The sequence below is a fragment of the Branchiostoma lanceolatum genome, chromosome 11 (genome assembly GCF_035083965.1).
Source record: "Branchiostoma lanceolatum isolate klBraLanc5 chromosome 11, klBraLanc5.hap2, whole genome shotgun sequence".
NCBI lineage: Eukaryota > Metazoa > Chordata > Leptocardii > Amphioxiformes > Branchiostomatidae > Branchiostoma > Branchiostoma lanceolatum.
This window is the reverse complement of record NC_089732.1, coordinates 10,664,592-10,680,374: the sequence shown is the minus strand read 5'-3', so window position 1 is coordinate 10,680,374 and position 15,783 is coordinate 10,664,592. Positions and strand designations below refer to the sequence as shown.

The following is a 15,783-nucleotide window of genomic DNA, read 5'->3' as shown; positions in this document are numbered from 1 at the left end:
TGTTATCTAAAGTTACTATGTATAGAAAATACTAGAAAATTGAATTCGTAAATCTGAAACGTTCTGAAATTGCTTTGGGCCCCTTTAACATGAAACGTCTAGACGTCTGGGCAGATAGTCAAGATCTTGAAAAACAGCGACTCTCTGACAAGCTCTCCCGCAAATCGGTGTGTGATTGAAGGATCTCTTTCGACACTAAACCCCTAGCCACATCCAGCGACAAATTCATCCACATCGCTCGTATTCTATGCATCGCGGCTTTGTACACAGCAGCCAATATAGAAACAGGCAGATAGCATAATGTACCCCCTGACCAAACGTTGTGACCACTTTGTCCTAAACAAATTTAAGATGAATTTCACTTTGGAATGGAATGCTCTAGATATGATGTTTTACGTAATAAGTCATTCACGTTTATCAAATCAAGTACAACAGATTTCAAAAGACTCGATGTTACAGACAGATTTGAATATATCTTTAGCTGCAACCATTTCCACGAAAATCGGTAAATATATCAAAGACTGCTATTCATTATTAGCCCCACTCGATTGCAACACTGTATCAAAGATATGTCTGGCCTGAAAGCTTGAAATACAAATACATCCAACAAGAGGGTATCCTGAAGGTGATATAGTGCTGCGGTATGATACCTTGGGGAAACAGAGGCAACTGTTGCATTTTGACAACGTTCTATTTACGTCCGGCTTTGAAGGCTTTTTACTTCGAATCGCTCCGATCATGTCACACATATAAATCACCACAGTTTCAGCCCTTATTGTTGCAAGTCAAACTGCTCTAATATCCCCATGCGGTTCTCGTCACTTTGTAATGTCTAGAAACTCTGCATGCATGCGATATGTGTACTTAATCGCTCATATGAAATCACACTTTTCATAGTGCCACTTGTTGCACTCTTAAACATGTGGCACATGTAACTGAGAAAGAGAGGAAAATCTGCTGATCGACAAATCTTGCTTAGAGTCACTGAGGAAAGGTATTGAATGTTACTTGAAACGTCTGACCGTTTCCCAAATCATATCCGGTTGCTTGGGTAACTGCTTTTTTTGCGTATCTTATTACCTGGATGTCTAACCTTCATCAACGTAATATCGATAGATACTAATTATGCAAATGAAGATATAATGTGTGTTTGGATGGATAAAATTAGCTAAACGTGTATGACAGATTCATTATAGTAATGGATCTTGAATTGCGTATGAGATGAGAGTCAAAATGATATATTATTTTCTGCCTATTTCGTATGACAATGCTTAAGATCCTACTGAACAGGTTAACACCACAAGCAGAAAGCAGTATTGCATGACATGTGTACCGTTCGAATCGTTTATATGAAATCACGCTTTCACACAGCGCCACTTGTTGCACGGGTTCGAGTGGATAAAACTAGCGAACCGTGCAAGACAGATTTATTGTATAATAATGGATCTCTTTGCTTACGAGGTGAAAGCCAAAATAATGCGTTATTTTCGGCATATTTCGTATGAAGGAAAAATGACCATTGACTCATGAACCTCAATTTTTCCACATCCGACGAATGTGTCCTTAACTCTTCTAACACTAAAGTGGGATTTACCAATAAAGTCTGGTAATAATGTTTTCATTTTTGTAAATATAAAAGACCAAATTTTACCAGACTTACCTGGCATTTGCCACCATTGGTAAATCCCACTTTTAATGTAGTGTACATGTAATAAACAATGTGCATATAGACAAAGAGGTCTGGGACTCACCTGTTCAAAGGCGTGGACCTAGTACCTGCAACGGTCGCCGACAGACTCTGTACACAGCCAATGCACGGGTAGCCTGGTAACCATATCATCGGGATCTCCCCGGTATCTCTACGGTGCGGGGAGTGATGCTCGTCCGCCCAGGCAGATTGGCGCACACGGGGATGGTTTACGGGCTTGGTTTCGATTGGCAGGCTGACTGACTTGAACAGGCCTGAGCTTTAGTAGACTCACGGTAGGGATTGTAGGGACCTCACCGGGAGGGTCTCACAGACCTGCGCAACGGAACCTTTCTTATCACGAACGCACGTCGAGACGTTAACGCGGTATGTCACCGCTACTTCAGAGCAGGGGATGACGTCTTGTGGACATAAATTAGCTTCAGCAATGCTTCAGTAGTGTCCGTTCCGTACGTATACTAATGCATAAGGGAGACACCTGCGCTATCAATCGGCAGAATCTGCGAATTTGATTGGCGTATCCTGGCTCGAATAATGACTGAAATGAAGTAATCATCGATGACAAATTTGTCAGAATTTGTTGCTAGCCTGTTGCGTCACAGTTGGGAGACTATAATTGCGCCTACGGGGGCTTAAGGACAAACACGTGGGAGGTAATTGTAAGATAGTCTGTGTAACGCAAACTTCGCAGAATTATTAATATTGGTGCCGGATGTTGGGCGAGCCACTAAAAGCGCGATTTAATCAGGCTAATTGTAGATCTAAGCTGGCAGCATTAACTCTGGAAATGTCCCTTGATATGGATTAAACCTGGTCATACGGGTCGGCTTAGGGGTGTTTGACAGGGCCCAGTCTATGCATTGATCCGTTTCTGTCAGCCCGTCACCCTGTCTTTTTAGCTGGCATGTCGAGCGAACTAATCAAGCCAAGTCCGTAAAATCACACCCGAGCACGCTAATCTGCCTGGGCGGGCGGCATCACTCCCAGCGCCGTCGAGATACCGGGGAGCTCCCGATGGCATGGTTACCAGGCTAGCTTAGGGTCTGACGGCTGCGGTTTGGGCTTCGGCGCATTTTGGTAAGCTTTTGATTGAGAGTTCTATTTTATGGTACTTCCGAAAGAAGCATTATTTAGCCAGGCTACAAAGTGCCACACGCCGACAACCCATCTGGGTGGTAAATCATAGGAATGTGTAGCTAGAGGTGTACATAACCATGCATAGATTATGTAAATGTGGTCGTCATTTGCATAAACAGAAGATTTCATGGAGGTTTGAGGTCTCCGAACTCATGTTATGATGGAACTCACTTCTCCGGGAAACTTAAAGAACTCGAATCAACAGGCTCCAATCACAACTGAAAGTACATATTTCCTGCCACTTACCCTTTTTGCCTTACAGCGAGTCCTTCAGCTAAACCTTTCAAGCAACCATAAAAATAACAGGTATCGTTCCCTGAAGTGAAACCCGAGGCCAGGCAATAGACTTTGTAACAACTGTTTGTGACGTCACACATTTAATTGATTATCACCCCCCACTCACGTTCCTTTTAAACTGCTTTCCAAGGTTACAATTTGCCACAAATTACTCGGTCCGGGGTTTCTACTTGAGTCTGAATACGCCGCCCCCGCCTCACACAGTCTGGAAGGAATGAAAGGCATTGTATGAAGAACTCCATGGGAGAATGTGTCCTTCTTCTTCTTCTTAAAGCGTTAGAGGAGTAATGACTCCGGTAACCACCTAGGTCCTCCTCCCTCAAACATTTTCAACAAGCTACCTGCATACCAAATATCATGGAAATCCAACGTTCCTCTGTTCAGTTATTCTCCTTAGAAGATTTTCACAATAACGCCCCTGCAGTTCCAGCTGCTAGGGGGCCCAAACCTACACCACTTCTTCGTTACATCACAAGCTATCTGCCACCAAAAAATCAAGACCATAGCATGTCCAGGTCAAAAGATAGAATCAAGTTCTGCTGCAGTACCAAGGTCACATACCAGGGGGCCCAAAATCGACCTGGAATTTTGGCTTTACAACACCCGTCCACATACCAAATATCATCGTAATCCATCCAGAGGTTCCTGAGTTATGCTGACTACAATAGTCCGGAAACACACACACACACACACACACACACACACAGAGACAGACACACAGTTACGCCCAAAACAATATCTCCATTTTTCATGGAGATAATAACGTTTTCAGTTCGTTAATTGTAATGACCCCCATTTTCAGCTGTGTTGCTATTCTTCTGCTCTCTCCTCGAAGGTACACTCTTGCTCCTTCTCCTCGGTTGACCCCTTCTCTTGCAGCCTTTCCATCGACCAAGTAGACGGATCATTTTTGTGCCTAGACAAACAGTTTGTCTCGATGGTATATAGTAGAGGGGATTCATTCCTCAAGCTAACCGACATCTTTCACACCGCAGTCGTTCCTCAGTAAGACATCTGAAGCCGCGTAGTTCCTGTGTAGGACTTTTATTCAGTCTAGTACCACGACCGGTTTCGCGTTACAGCTTTTTCAAGTGTACAGACTAAATCTGTTGTCTCGATGGTATTGACAACATCGGCCCCAGTTGAGTTGGTGTTACCGAATGTGTCCACAAGTGAGGTACATTCTTCCTTATTAGGCAGTTTGCCGCATACAAAGCATTTTGGCAGAATATTGCCGAATGTTACAAAATGCTATTTTGGTGCGAAGACCTCGTGTTAAGGACCCCATGGTCCAATTGAGAATGTTGAGAGTGAGCTACTTTCTTCCTTATTAGGCAATGTACCGGCAAAGAAATCTTCGTGCTGAATAGAATAGACCTAGTCAAGTAATCTCAGCGAGAATTTCGGCTCTACTATCACCATTATCATTGTAATTATAGGTGTCAATCTCCTGTACCCCTTCTCGGATTTCTTTTTTATGTCGGCAGTTTTTGTCTCTTTTTTCCTCGATTTGTCTGCCATGATCTTATTTTCTTGCGTATATCTAATTTTTGTGCATATTTCGTCTTACGTTGTATTCTGTTTCTATCCAGTGGTAATTCTCGTAAGCTTACTTATCGCATTAGTACCACTGTTCCTTTGGATATTTGAATAGATAAGATAAAGACAGTCAGAGTATCGCGATTATTGTATCTATAGGATAAGACTAAGTTCTTTCATGTTTTTAGATAGAAATAATGGCTATCCGCCACTCAAGTTATGGGATTAATTTCATGCCGCCGCCAAACGAAAGTACAATACATAAATCCAAAGCAAATTATACGCATATGATAAGAGTTATAAAATGAACAAAGGTTTTCCATTCCGTTTAAACTGATAGGTCGATATCAAGAAATTAGTTAGTATGAAAGCTTTTAGTATTTTTGAAATGTTTAGCCATAAAGTAGGATTTGAGAATTGTTTGATGTTGACGGCAAGGAAGATCGTGTTAGACGTAGAAGTAATAAAGTATCATCTTACAGATTATTGAGACCCTTAATTCTAATTTCATGGTGTGCAAAGAATAGTTATTTCTGGCGTTCCGCCGTCTGTTTGAAAACATGTTCCATTGTGCCAAAAATAACTTTTCAAATTTCACAAACTTAATAACTTGTTACGCCACAGGTACAGGTTTGAGCAAGCACGTTTTTACAAATTCTGTACGAGTCGCCGTCTTGGCACAAAACGTACTACATAGCTTATGCAACGGTCCCAATTGCGCCCATGCCCGTAGGGGGTGTAGTCCCGGCCGGGCCCCCAAGTCACAAATTTGTCCCGGTGGACTGCTGGATACCGGGTGGGTACCTTCCGGTGTTCGCACGATTAGCTCACGGCGTTTTTTGTTACCGGGTCCCTCGTTAATTCTAAGGCGGGGTTAGAATAATTCAAGGTCCCAGCCGGGCCCAAACATAGCCCGGCAGCCGCAGGGTGTCCCACGGGGCCAATTAGCCCGTAAATGCAAAAAACAAACAGCCCGTCAACTACCCAATGGGGGCCCTTTTTCCAATTGGGACATAGGATTACAAGCTAAGTGTGGCAGTTAACAGCAATGCGTCGCGGTTATAAAAGTTATAAAAAGGGACGCCTGCCGCACTGGGTCCTGTCTGCCGAAATGGAAATCATCGCCACCGCCACAGGAATATGAAATTAAAAATTGTCTCCGCCGGTAGACAGCGTCTTCGTTTTGAACCGCCAGAAATAGAAAGGCTTAAAATTCCATCGTTTCATCTTAAGGTCAGGCAGCTGCAGTAGACTCTGACATATATATATATATAACCCTAGTCTCCCGGGTGTGTGGAGATTGGGGATTTGTGAACGCAAGCGGATGTAGACGTTTATCAACTGAATTATAATTCCTCCATCTGCCGTCTCTATAACGCTTTAAATAACACATTGTCCTTGCGTATACAGAAGGTGAAAATGACACGCCGTATTAGCGCTATATGACGGTTTCAATGTACTCTAACTGTACGCGGCAGGAATGATGCCTTACCGTAAGGCTTATGGTAATCAGTCCTGTCAGCAGGCTGCACCAACTGCTGGTTATTATGGGCTCGTCTGTTTCGTGATGGGGCAGGCTGGAGTGTGCCCCTGAGCCCATGTGTGCAGACAATGTTGTGCTGAATCCTTTACAGCATAGCGAGTCGAGCTGTTTTTCGCCGGGCTTGAAGACTGGGCCATCTAGGTCTTCTAGCATTTCTGTGGGATCATGGCATAACACACCAGGTTTGTACACCTCTCTGTACACGCTTCATATCCAGACAGGTATATTTGATTCACTCACACCGGGAAGGACCCCTACTGGTGGGTTCTTTTACGTGCTCGAGGTGTGGCTCAAACACGGGACCACGCACCGTTTAACGTCCTATATATCCAAGGGACGCCCCTAACCGAAGCTAGGTATTCATTTTCACCTGAGTGAAGTGGGGAAAGTCGTATAAAGTGCCTTTTCCAAGGGCACAACGTCAACGAGACAAATAAGAGGATCCAGGTTTTGAACCCAGGACCTCTGTGTTCTGGGCCAAACACCCTGCCACTGCGCTACCGCGACGCCACGTGTGACAAGTCGTGCTGTGTGCGTTACACTGTACATGTGTCCCTGCCCTTCTGTTCAGAGGAGTGAGTGGCAGAAGGCTTTATCAATGTGAGGTGAGAAGCTGGAAACTTCGACTTTAATACCGCTAGATTACATTCCGTGACAACTGGCTACGGTAAAAATGATACCGAATGTTTCGTAAGATTGTCTTCAATCAAAAGACGTCAGGATCGGAGATGCGGTGCATGCGGGTGGAATTGTCAGTCTCGACGTAACAATCTCTAACAAGTCCCCGAAGTACGTCTGCTCCCGCATCTGTCAGGGTCCTAACTGTGACGAGGTACTGGAAAAGTTCGGTGGCACGTGGTATCTCATATCTCTTTGACAGCAGTTCTCGACATAATTAAGGACTTTTCTCTAACAAGTCCCTACTGTTACGTCTGTTCCAGCACCTGTCAGGATCTGTGATGAGGGACTGGAAAAGTCCGGGTGGCACGTGCACCTATTTTGCATCTATTTGGCAGTATATCAACACAGGAAAACTATGAAACTCCCCCAAGATATATATTCCATTTCTATGAGATTAAACATTGAGAAAGTGTGTGTGTATGTGTATGTGTATGTGTATGTGTATGTGTATGTGTATGTGTATGTGTGTATGTGTGTATGTGTGTATTTGTGTGTGTATTTGTGTGTGTGTGTGTGTGTGTGTGTACAAGTGTGTGTGTGTGTATTTGTGTGTGTTTGTGTGTGAGTGTGTGTGTGCGAGTGTGTATTTGTGTGTGTGTGTATTTGTGTGTGTGTGTATGTGTGTGTGTGTGTACATATGTGTGTCAGTGTATGTGCGTGAATGTGTGAGTGAGTGAGTGAGTGAGTGAGTGAATGAGTGAGTGAGTGTGTGTGTGTGTGTGTGTGTGTGTGTGTGTGTGTGTGTGTGTGTGTGTGTGTGTGTGTGCCTCTCTGTGCTTGTGACATACGCGAGGGGGTGAAGCCTGCCATCTCTTATGGCCTTGTTGGTTTCCAGCCTGGTCTGAGTGGAGTCCTGTGGGAAACTGCTCCAGTCACAGGGTGTGCGGACCCGGAAGTCAGAACTACATCCGGGTGTGTGAGCGTGGAGGCACGGTGGATGTAGACCCCGGATGTACCGGTCCGACCAACACAACCTTCCCCTGCCAGTCCAGGCCGTGTCGAAGTAAGTGTATACCTGGGGTTATCAACTAACTTTGTAGGTACAGAAAGTGATAAATTTGTACCAGGTGGTAAATATAGCGGAGCCACAATCTATCAGGATTTTCTGATATTCTAACATCATGTATGCTTTTATGACCAGTAGTCACTGTTTAACTGGGGATCTAATACATGTAGGTCTTGTGAGCAAACACGAAATAGACATATCAGGAGGAACTAATGCAAACACCATATAAATATAACATCTAAATCACCTTAGCACTCAACAACATTGTACACTACGTTACCTATAAACATTTTGAACCACAACTCTCCCTTATAGTGTTGTATTTAGCTCTTTAGCCTGGAAGAATGATGCTCCCCAAGTAGAGGTTGGATGAGGAGATCGTTACCTTATCCTGACTTGCTTGACGATCGCTCATTCTGTCTGAAGCTCGAGAACGAGTCAGAAGAAGGTAATTACAATGGTCCCCCAGCCAACCTCTGCTTGAAGAGTACAGGTACTCAATAGCCTTTTTGAGGCCGTAGAGGCAGTTGAGTGGGTTGCTATCCATTGTCTCATTGGCACGGTATTGGAAGCTGGAGCCTAACCTTCCCGACCGAAGTCAGATAGCCACTTTTACACCTGACTGAAGTGGAGGAAAGTCAAGATCGGTGACATGACAGGATTCGAACCGAGGACCTCTGGGTTCTAGGCCGAACAACCTGTCGTTACGCCACACGATCCTCTGCTTGGAGAGTAGAAGAAGATTTTCTGTCTTACTGCAGCTGGTGTCCGACTGCGTGACGGCCCGAGTGTAGGGGAGGGCCGACTGGAGGTTTATGACGCTCAGGAGAGAGAGTGGGGGACCGTGTGTAACCTGGGATGGAGCGCGGTCAACAGCGACGTGGTCTGCCGCCAGATGGGCTTCACGGGAACTGCTGCGGGCAAGGGTAGGGGTACGATGGGAGCCAGACTGAGGTATCGGGCCGTTAGCCAGTTCCTTCGGCGGCCCAACGCGCTAAGTCCACCGATCTAAATTAGCGCTACGGGGAAGTTCTAGCCCGAGAGTAAGATAACTCTAGAGCTCCCCCGTAGCGCTAATTTAGATCGGCGGACTTAGTGCTTTGGGCCGCCGAAGGAACTGTAACGGCCCGATACCTCAGTCTTGCTCCCAGGGTAGGGTAGGGGTGGTGGTCGCATTGATACGAGTGTGAGTAAAAAAGTAATGCAAGTGGTTTTATAACAAGTCTCTCATTAAAATCCGAACAACAAATAATCAGATAAGAGATATTTTAGTCTCAATGAGATATGTGCTCTTACCTTTGTGCCAATTTTCATCTCATTCGTTGAAAAAAATTAGCTTGTTATAAAACCACTTGCATTACTTTTTGACTCACCCTCGTACACTAGCGCACACTGGACTTTGTTCCAGTTAGAAACGGCAACCATTGGTGAACCTACTTTCATTCTAAACACATTTAGATACTATTTCTAACAGATCTACTTGGATACTTTATTAAGTCCATTAGCTAGCTAGATTTAGCTATTAATGATAAGATTATATCGTCAAAGACTTCAAGTTTGAAACAAGGTCTGCAAGACAACGGGGACCGTCAAACAGTACAGTTAAAGGCATCGGATTCTTACCCGGGGCAAGTTGTAAAGGAAATATTGCTAACACTTAAATGTGAGACCTGTTGGTTTCTGTGATGGCTGAGTTATAATATCGAGAGCCAAGCTGTTTTGATCGGTAAAAAGTTAAATCACACAAAAATATTGTGATTCTTTTCACAGACGGAAATTCCCGCCCACCCATCGCCTGCTCCACGTCTGCAAGGGACTTTACAGACACCGAGTTCACGTAAGGGACCTCGCATTTATTGGGTTCGCGGAAAAGGCTGGGCTGTCTACTAGGCCTGGCTACCCTACCAGACCATATTTTCTGGGCCCAAGGCTGTACATTGAGCCTTAACTCCCTTGCATAGCCATAGGGCCCAGAAAGGGTAGCCTGGCAAGGTAGCCAGGCCAGGTAGACAACTCAACCTTTTCCGCGAACCCTGCATTTATCAATGACGGGGGATACTCTGACATTATCTTGATATAGATAGTCTTGATGTAAAGCTTTTAGGCGGAATGAATATTTGCATGTATTTTGCACATTCTTCATCTCAAGCTTATACAATATTTACACGCTACTTGTACAAGGTATGGATATGTATGATGCCAAATTTTTGAATGGTTTGTATATATAACTTTGTAATGCCATTGAGATGACAACGAAACCAGGAAACGAAGCAAACGAATAAAACGCAGAAGTGAAAACACATACTGTATCACGCAAGCCCAGACGTACCTATTGCAGGGCATATACTCGTAATGATCAAATGACCAGTATTGCGGGTACATAGTTTCATTTAAGGCTCTCTTCCCCCTTTATGAAGACGGTAGTCTTGTTCTGTTCTGAGTACATGAAATGCGTGACTGTTTTACTCAGCTATTCTGTTGTTTATGTTATTATGAAATCAAATATGAATTGGGAATTAATCGTGTTTTTCCAGTGTCCGCTGTCCGACAGGGTGTGCTGAAGACTCCTCCGAAGTTTGGGGAACTGTCATCTACACCGGTGTAAGTTCTTGTTAAAACCGATGAATACTAGCCTCTACCAGGCCCCGCGGATGGCTGGGAAAATAGTAGAATTTGGCCAAATAGAGTGAATAGTATGCTAAGCTAGGAAGTCGGCTACGGAGAGAGGGTCCAATCTGCCATCCTAACGGAGCCTGCAAGTGAAACCCTGGCAAATATTCTCCCTATAGCCGGCGTAGTTAGTCTGGTACCGGTAGAGACTAGATGAATACTACGAGAGAAAAGTAGAGATGTTCTAACTGCAGTTTATACTGATGCCATGTATGTTCCATGGCATTAACATACATGGAATGCCCTGTGTGTTAAACAGTACATGGCACTATATATAGGACATACACTTGTATTTGTTGATAAATGAATTGATAAATGTATGATTTTACTGCACAACAATTCCATTAGTGACAATTTATGACAATCTACAGATTACATAAGTTACAATCTAGGTCTATTTTTCAACAATTATAATTACTACATTACTAATTCGAATGAAACCTACAGTAACTACTATATTGTTATTTGTACATGCATATGCATGACAATCTGCGTCCTTATATATTCATCCGAAGTTCAACCAGTAGGTACCCATCTGAGTAATGATGTTGTTATAGTGCCTTTAAACGTGTTCGAGGACCTCCTCGATCACGGGACTCCCATGTTACGTTCATTCCGAAAGACAAATGCAGCTCCAACCAGGATGTCTTTCCCCGGATTCGAACCGGGGCCTCACAGTTACCAACTAACTAGAACCAGGAGCTGATCTGTGAGGCACCCTCGTTAAACCAGGACCCCATATCGCTCCACGTTACAGTCGACGAGACTTGCTCATGAATAATTGATGACCTGACCTTATTTGGGACAAACGGCAGTTGTAGACCATGAATAATTAATGAGCTAGCCGTAACACGTAACCTGATTGGTTGATAGCTTCCCAGCGTTCTTTGCGCGTTAGCTTCCGATGAGAGGAAGCAAACTCCTCTGATTGGCTGAAGCTGTTTTGGTGGCAACGTCGTCATAACCATATGTGGAGGGATTTTTTTCAGGGCCCCTTTTTTCAGGGCCCCTTTCGCGATGTAACGTGGAGCGATTGGGGTCCTGATTTAACGAGGGTGCTGTGAGGCTGCTACCAGATGAGCTACTTCTAACGAATATACACGTCACAAATATTGATTCTAATGTCATAAATAGTGTATCAGATGTCCGTGAATCATTTCGTCAGGTTGGTGAATGACTGAATAGCAAAGTTCGTTATTCACAACCGCGTATCTTACCAGATAGCCGTCTGTCATCTTCGTCAGGGTGACTCTGACTGGTTCACTGTGCACTGAAGCTGCTTATAAAGCCAGTCAGAACCAGGAAGAACCAGTCAGAATTGCCCTGATGAAGATGACAGACAGTTAGCGAAAAGTCGGCTCTTGTTAATACGTGGCTATGAATAAAGGCCGCGCGTTGCTATTCAGCGCATCAGATGATTTCTATTCTATTGCGAAGCTTTTTATAATGATATATCCTTTATTCCTTCAGGACTCCAGTATCTGTCGTGCCGCTATCCACGACCAAAGGATTTCAAACGAGGTCGGCGGTGACGTCACCGTCCATGTTCTTGCCGGGCGGTCCGATTACACCGGATCTACCCGCTCAGGCGTCCAGTCTCGCTCGTTAGTAACTTCATCTAGATTAGAATTCTTTTTCTTTCCTTCAAAACAAATCTGATGACTAAGTACAACACGTTTCAAATAAGACCACAGCACCTCCAGGACAAAAGATACAACAAAAAATGCTGCTGCAGTACCAAGGTCAACCACATATCGATCTTCACCGTCGGGATCACACCATTTACCCACTTACCAAATACCATCACAATCCATCCGGCGGTTCTTGAGATATATCCCCATACATCATCCAGAGTAAAAATATACCTCCATTCTTATGGAGGTAATGATTTCGAAGCAATGTTGGGTGGAAGCGCATTATTACTGGTCATAACAGTTTGGCACACTAGGAGTCGTCTCTAAGAACCAACAGGCGACACATTTAAGCAGAGCAAATCTTTACGTTGTACATTAATCATTCAGACCAGTACCTACAGACCTGTCCTCTGGTGATATAACAGTAATCTGTATTTCTAGAGAAAAGGAACACGTCTAGGTGGAATCTAGTGTCATACATAAAAGAATCGGCTTCGATTGAATTTGATATCATTTATGATACTGATGAATAGTGATCATATAACGTTAATATATAATATAATTATTTTACAGATACGGCAGCTATGAGCCAGCCATGTACATGTCTGGTAAGATCATTGATATCGTTACAACCGAAGCTGTATCATTAAGAATAAGCACCCGTTCATACTTGTCCGTATATTCATGTCCGTATGGGCTATGGATTAACATTTGTTGGGTTTGAGTAAAAGTTTGCGGGGAAAAGTTGTTTTCTAATTTGACCCACCGTTGTACAGCCTGGTTATCGAACCGAACCAAAAATACTCATTCGGACTTAACTATTCGCACAAGTGTGAACGAGCCCTACACGGGAGTTACATGATATGTATTCGGTACAAACTGATTGGTGATTTGGCGTCTGTTCATGTGTATAGTAACTGCATATAATTGTAAGTGTGGCATTTTGAACGTATGAATTAATACTTTCCTTTTCACGAAGCGTTGTACAAGACTACCGGCTAGTTACATTAACCTAGTACAATCTACACAGGTAGATTCTAAGATCTATTGATAGAATACACAATCAGATGTTGTATGTCTACTATACAGTTACATGATTACGTTACTCTTTAATCGTTATTTTATGGTTTCTTTTTTGCATGGAAATATATCATAATGATTATGTTATTGGCCAAGATAGACAGAAATTCTGTAAAGACGTAATCTTGTTGAACCTCCCAGGTTATACAGTGATGACGTCAGCGGAAGACGACGTTCCCATCGTGCTCTCTGGTGTGACGTGTGCCGGTGCGGAGACCTCCCTTGTGAGCTGTCCGCACCAGGGGTGGCGGGAAACAGCCAACTGTGATCACAGCATGGACGTCATGGTGCACTGTCAAGGTACGGTATACCATATTCATTTACAACTAGAGTTCCACGACCTCATACCTTCGCCAAATGATTTTAACCTTTTTGACTGACGTATCAGGAGTGTTTCTCATCAATTATAAATCATACCAGTTGATCTTCTTCACCCAAAAAACAAAAGCATGAGCTTAACAAAGAAGGTTATGCTAACAAAGTAACTTTTAACATGAATTATGCAAATGAGGTCCTTATTAGCATAATTTGATTCAACGATGTTCACATTCACATAACTTCCAAATGACACAAGTTTGAAATTGGCATCATTTACCTGTATGGAACTATAGTAGTTTCTCATTAATTATGCAAATTAGGCCTACATTTGCATATTTTTTATCTATCAAAATTCCTCAGTAAAAAATGTCACATATTTCAATAATCAGATCATGGAACACAGCGGGTTTTTAAAATTGTCTCATTAATTATGCAAATTAGAATCTGATTGGCATAATTATCGTCCAATCAGACAAAGCATCACGTAAGCTATCTACATACCAAAAATCATTAACATCCATCTAGCCCATCTTGAGTTATAGTATTTTCTCATTAATTATGCAAATGAGGTCTTCATTTGCATAATTGATATCTATTAATATTTCTCTCTTTTTCAGTTACATTTGTCACATGTTTGAGAGTCCTACCATAGAATTTGGCGGCTGTATAAACTTTCCTCATTAATTATGCAAATTTGATAATGATTTACATAATAAGTATCTAATCATGTACATCATCACTCAAGCTATCTACTTACCAAAATTCATGACCATCCATCAAGCCCTTATTGAGTTATTCCCTTTCAAAGTCTGAACCAAAACCTGCTCCTGCAGTTCCAAAAAAGCCGCTAGGGGGCCCAAACCCGTACCACTTACTCTCTACCCAAAGAGCTATCTACCACTCAAAAATCAGTTTCATAGCATGTCCAGAACACGAGATATCAAAACAGGAAGTTCCGCTGCAGTACCGTAACAAGCCGCTAGGGGACCCAAAATCTAATCATTCCCTAGTCTCATCAAGACCTACCTACCTACCAAATATCAAGACAATCCACCCAAGCCTTCTCGAGTTATGCTGTACGTTACAAACACACAAACAAACAAACACACACACAAACGCTACCCTCTGCATAACCTTCTCGGCGAAGGTAATGACACGTGATAACTAGTTAAGGTCCTTCCCAACCCTTTCGATGTGTAGATGTAGGGGCGGTGCCCATCTCCGTTTCTATGGCCCTTGGGCCACACAGGCTACTACAGTAGGAGTCTAGTCCACAGGAAGTGGAACAACATATCGCCACTAGTGCGGTTTTCAATATGCCCTGCAGCCATACATAAAGGAAACATATAGTAAGTATGGATGAAGTAACAAGTAGCGTCGTGGGTTTCATAGATGATGCAGAATTGTACAATCCATGTCTGTCGGTCGGAATTTGTGTGACTGTGTACCGTACAATTCACTGATCGTTGCATGATTCTGCAACTAAATATCAACTCATGAGCTTATTTATATGGATTTCGTTTTACTTTTCTACAACTATTTGTCTCTATATTCATGTAAGCATAACTGTAGTTGTCGCTGTTTTTCCAGTTGACGGTGCGTGGGGTGCGTGGGGCTCATGGGGCCCATGTTCCACTGAGCCGTGCAGAGGGGCCGGGACCCGTGAGCGTCAGCGGGTCTGCAACCGTCCCCCACCGGCCAACCGCGGGCTGCCGTGCGGAGGCGACGCCGTGCAGTCAAGGCCATGCTTCAGGGACCCGTGTTGATTGGGAATAGAGCTTAACCCCTACCAGGCTCCAGAGACGACTGGAAAGAGCAGAAATTGGCCAAAGCTTCTACCAGGCTCCAGAGCTAGAGGCGTTGAAAAGAGAAGAAACTGGCCAAATAGACAGTTAACCTGTTAGAACATGTTGTCTGTTTACCTGGCCAATTTCTACTCTTTCCAGCCGCCTCTGGAGCCTGGTAGAGGCTAGTGTATGCCAGGAGAAATATCGTTAGTAGCGATTTTGTAATTATGTCTTGTGCTTGAAATAGGTTGCCTTACTACAATCTATAAACAAGAAAGGTAACATATGTTCTAAATTGCACGATTTATGTATGATGATGTAACCTCAATGTCACAAATATGAAAATGACATCATTTTTCTCTAAGGCATCTAAAGCATTATAA

The 15,783-nt window shown here is 43.4% G+C and overlaps 1 protein-coding gene across 1 annotated transcript; it reads left to right on the top strand.

The window, feature by feature from the left end:
* The first annotated feature begins 8,848 nt into the window (after nt 1-8,848).
* Nucleotides 8,849-15,412, top strand: LOC136445201 (thrombospondin-2-like). Its single transcript, XM_066443068.1, has 7 exons — nt 8,849-8,909; nt 9,682-9,748; nt 10,446-10,512; nt 12,052-12,185; nt 12,789-12,823; nt 13,437-13,595; nt 15,204-15,412. The coding sequence occupies exons 1-7, from the start codon at nt 8,849-8,851 to the stop codon at nt 15,377-15,379; spliced, it is 699 nt and encodes a 232-aa protein (XP_066299165.1). The 3' UTR covers nt 15,380-15,412.
* The last annotated feature ends 371 nt before the right edge of the window (nt 15,413-15,783 follow it).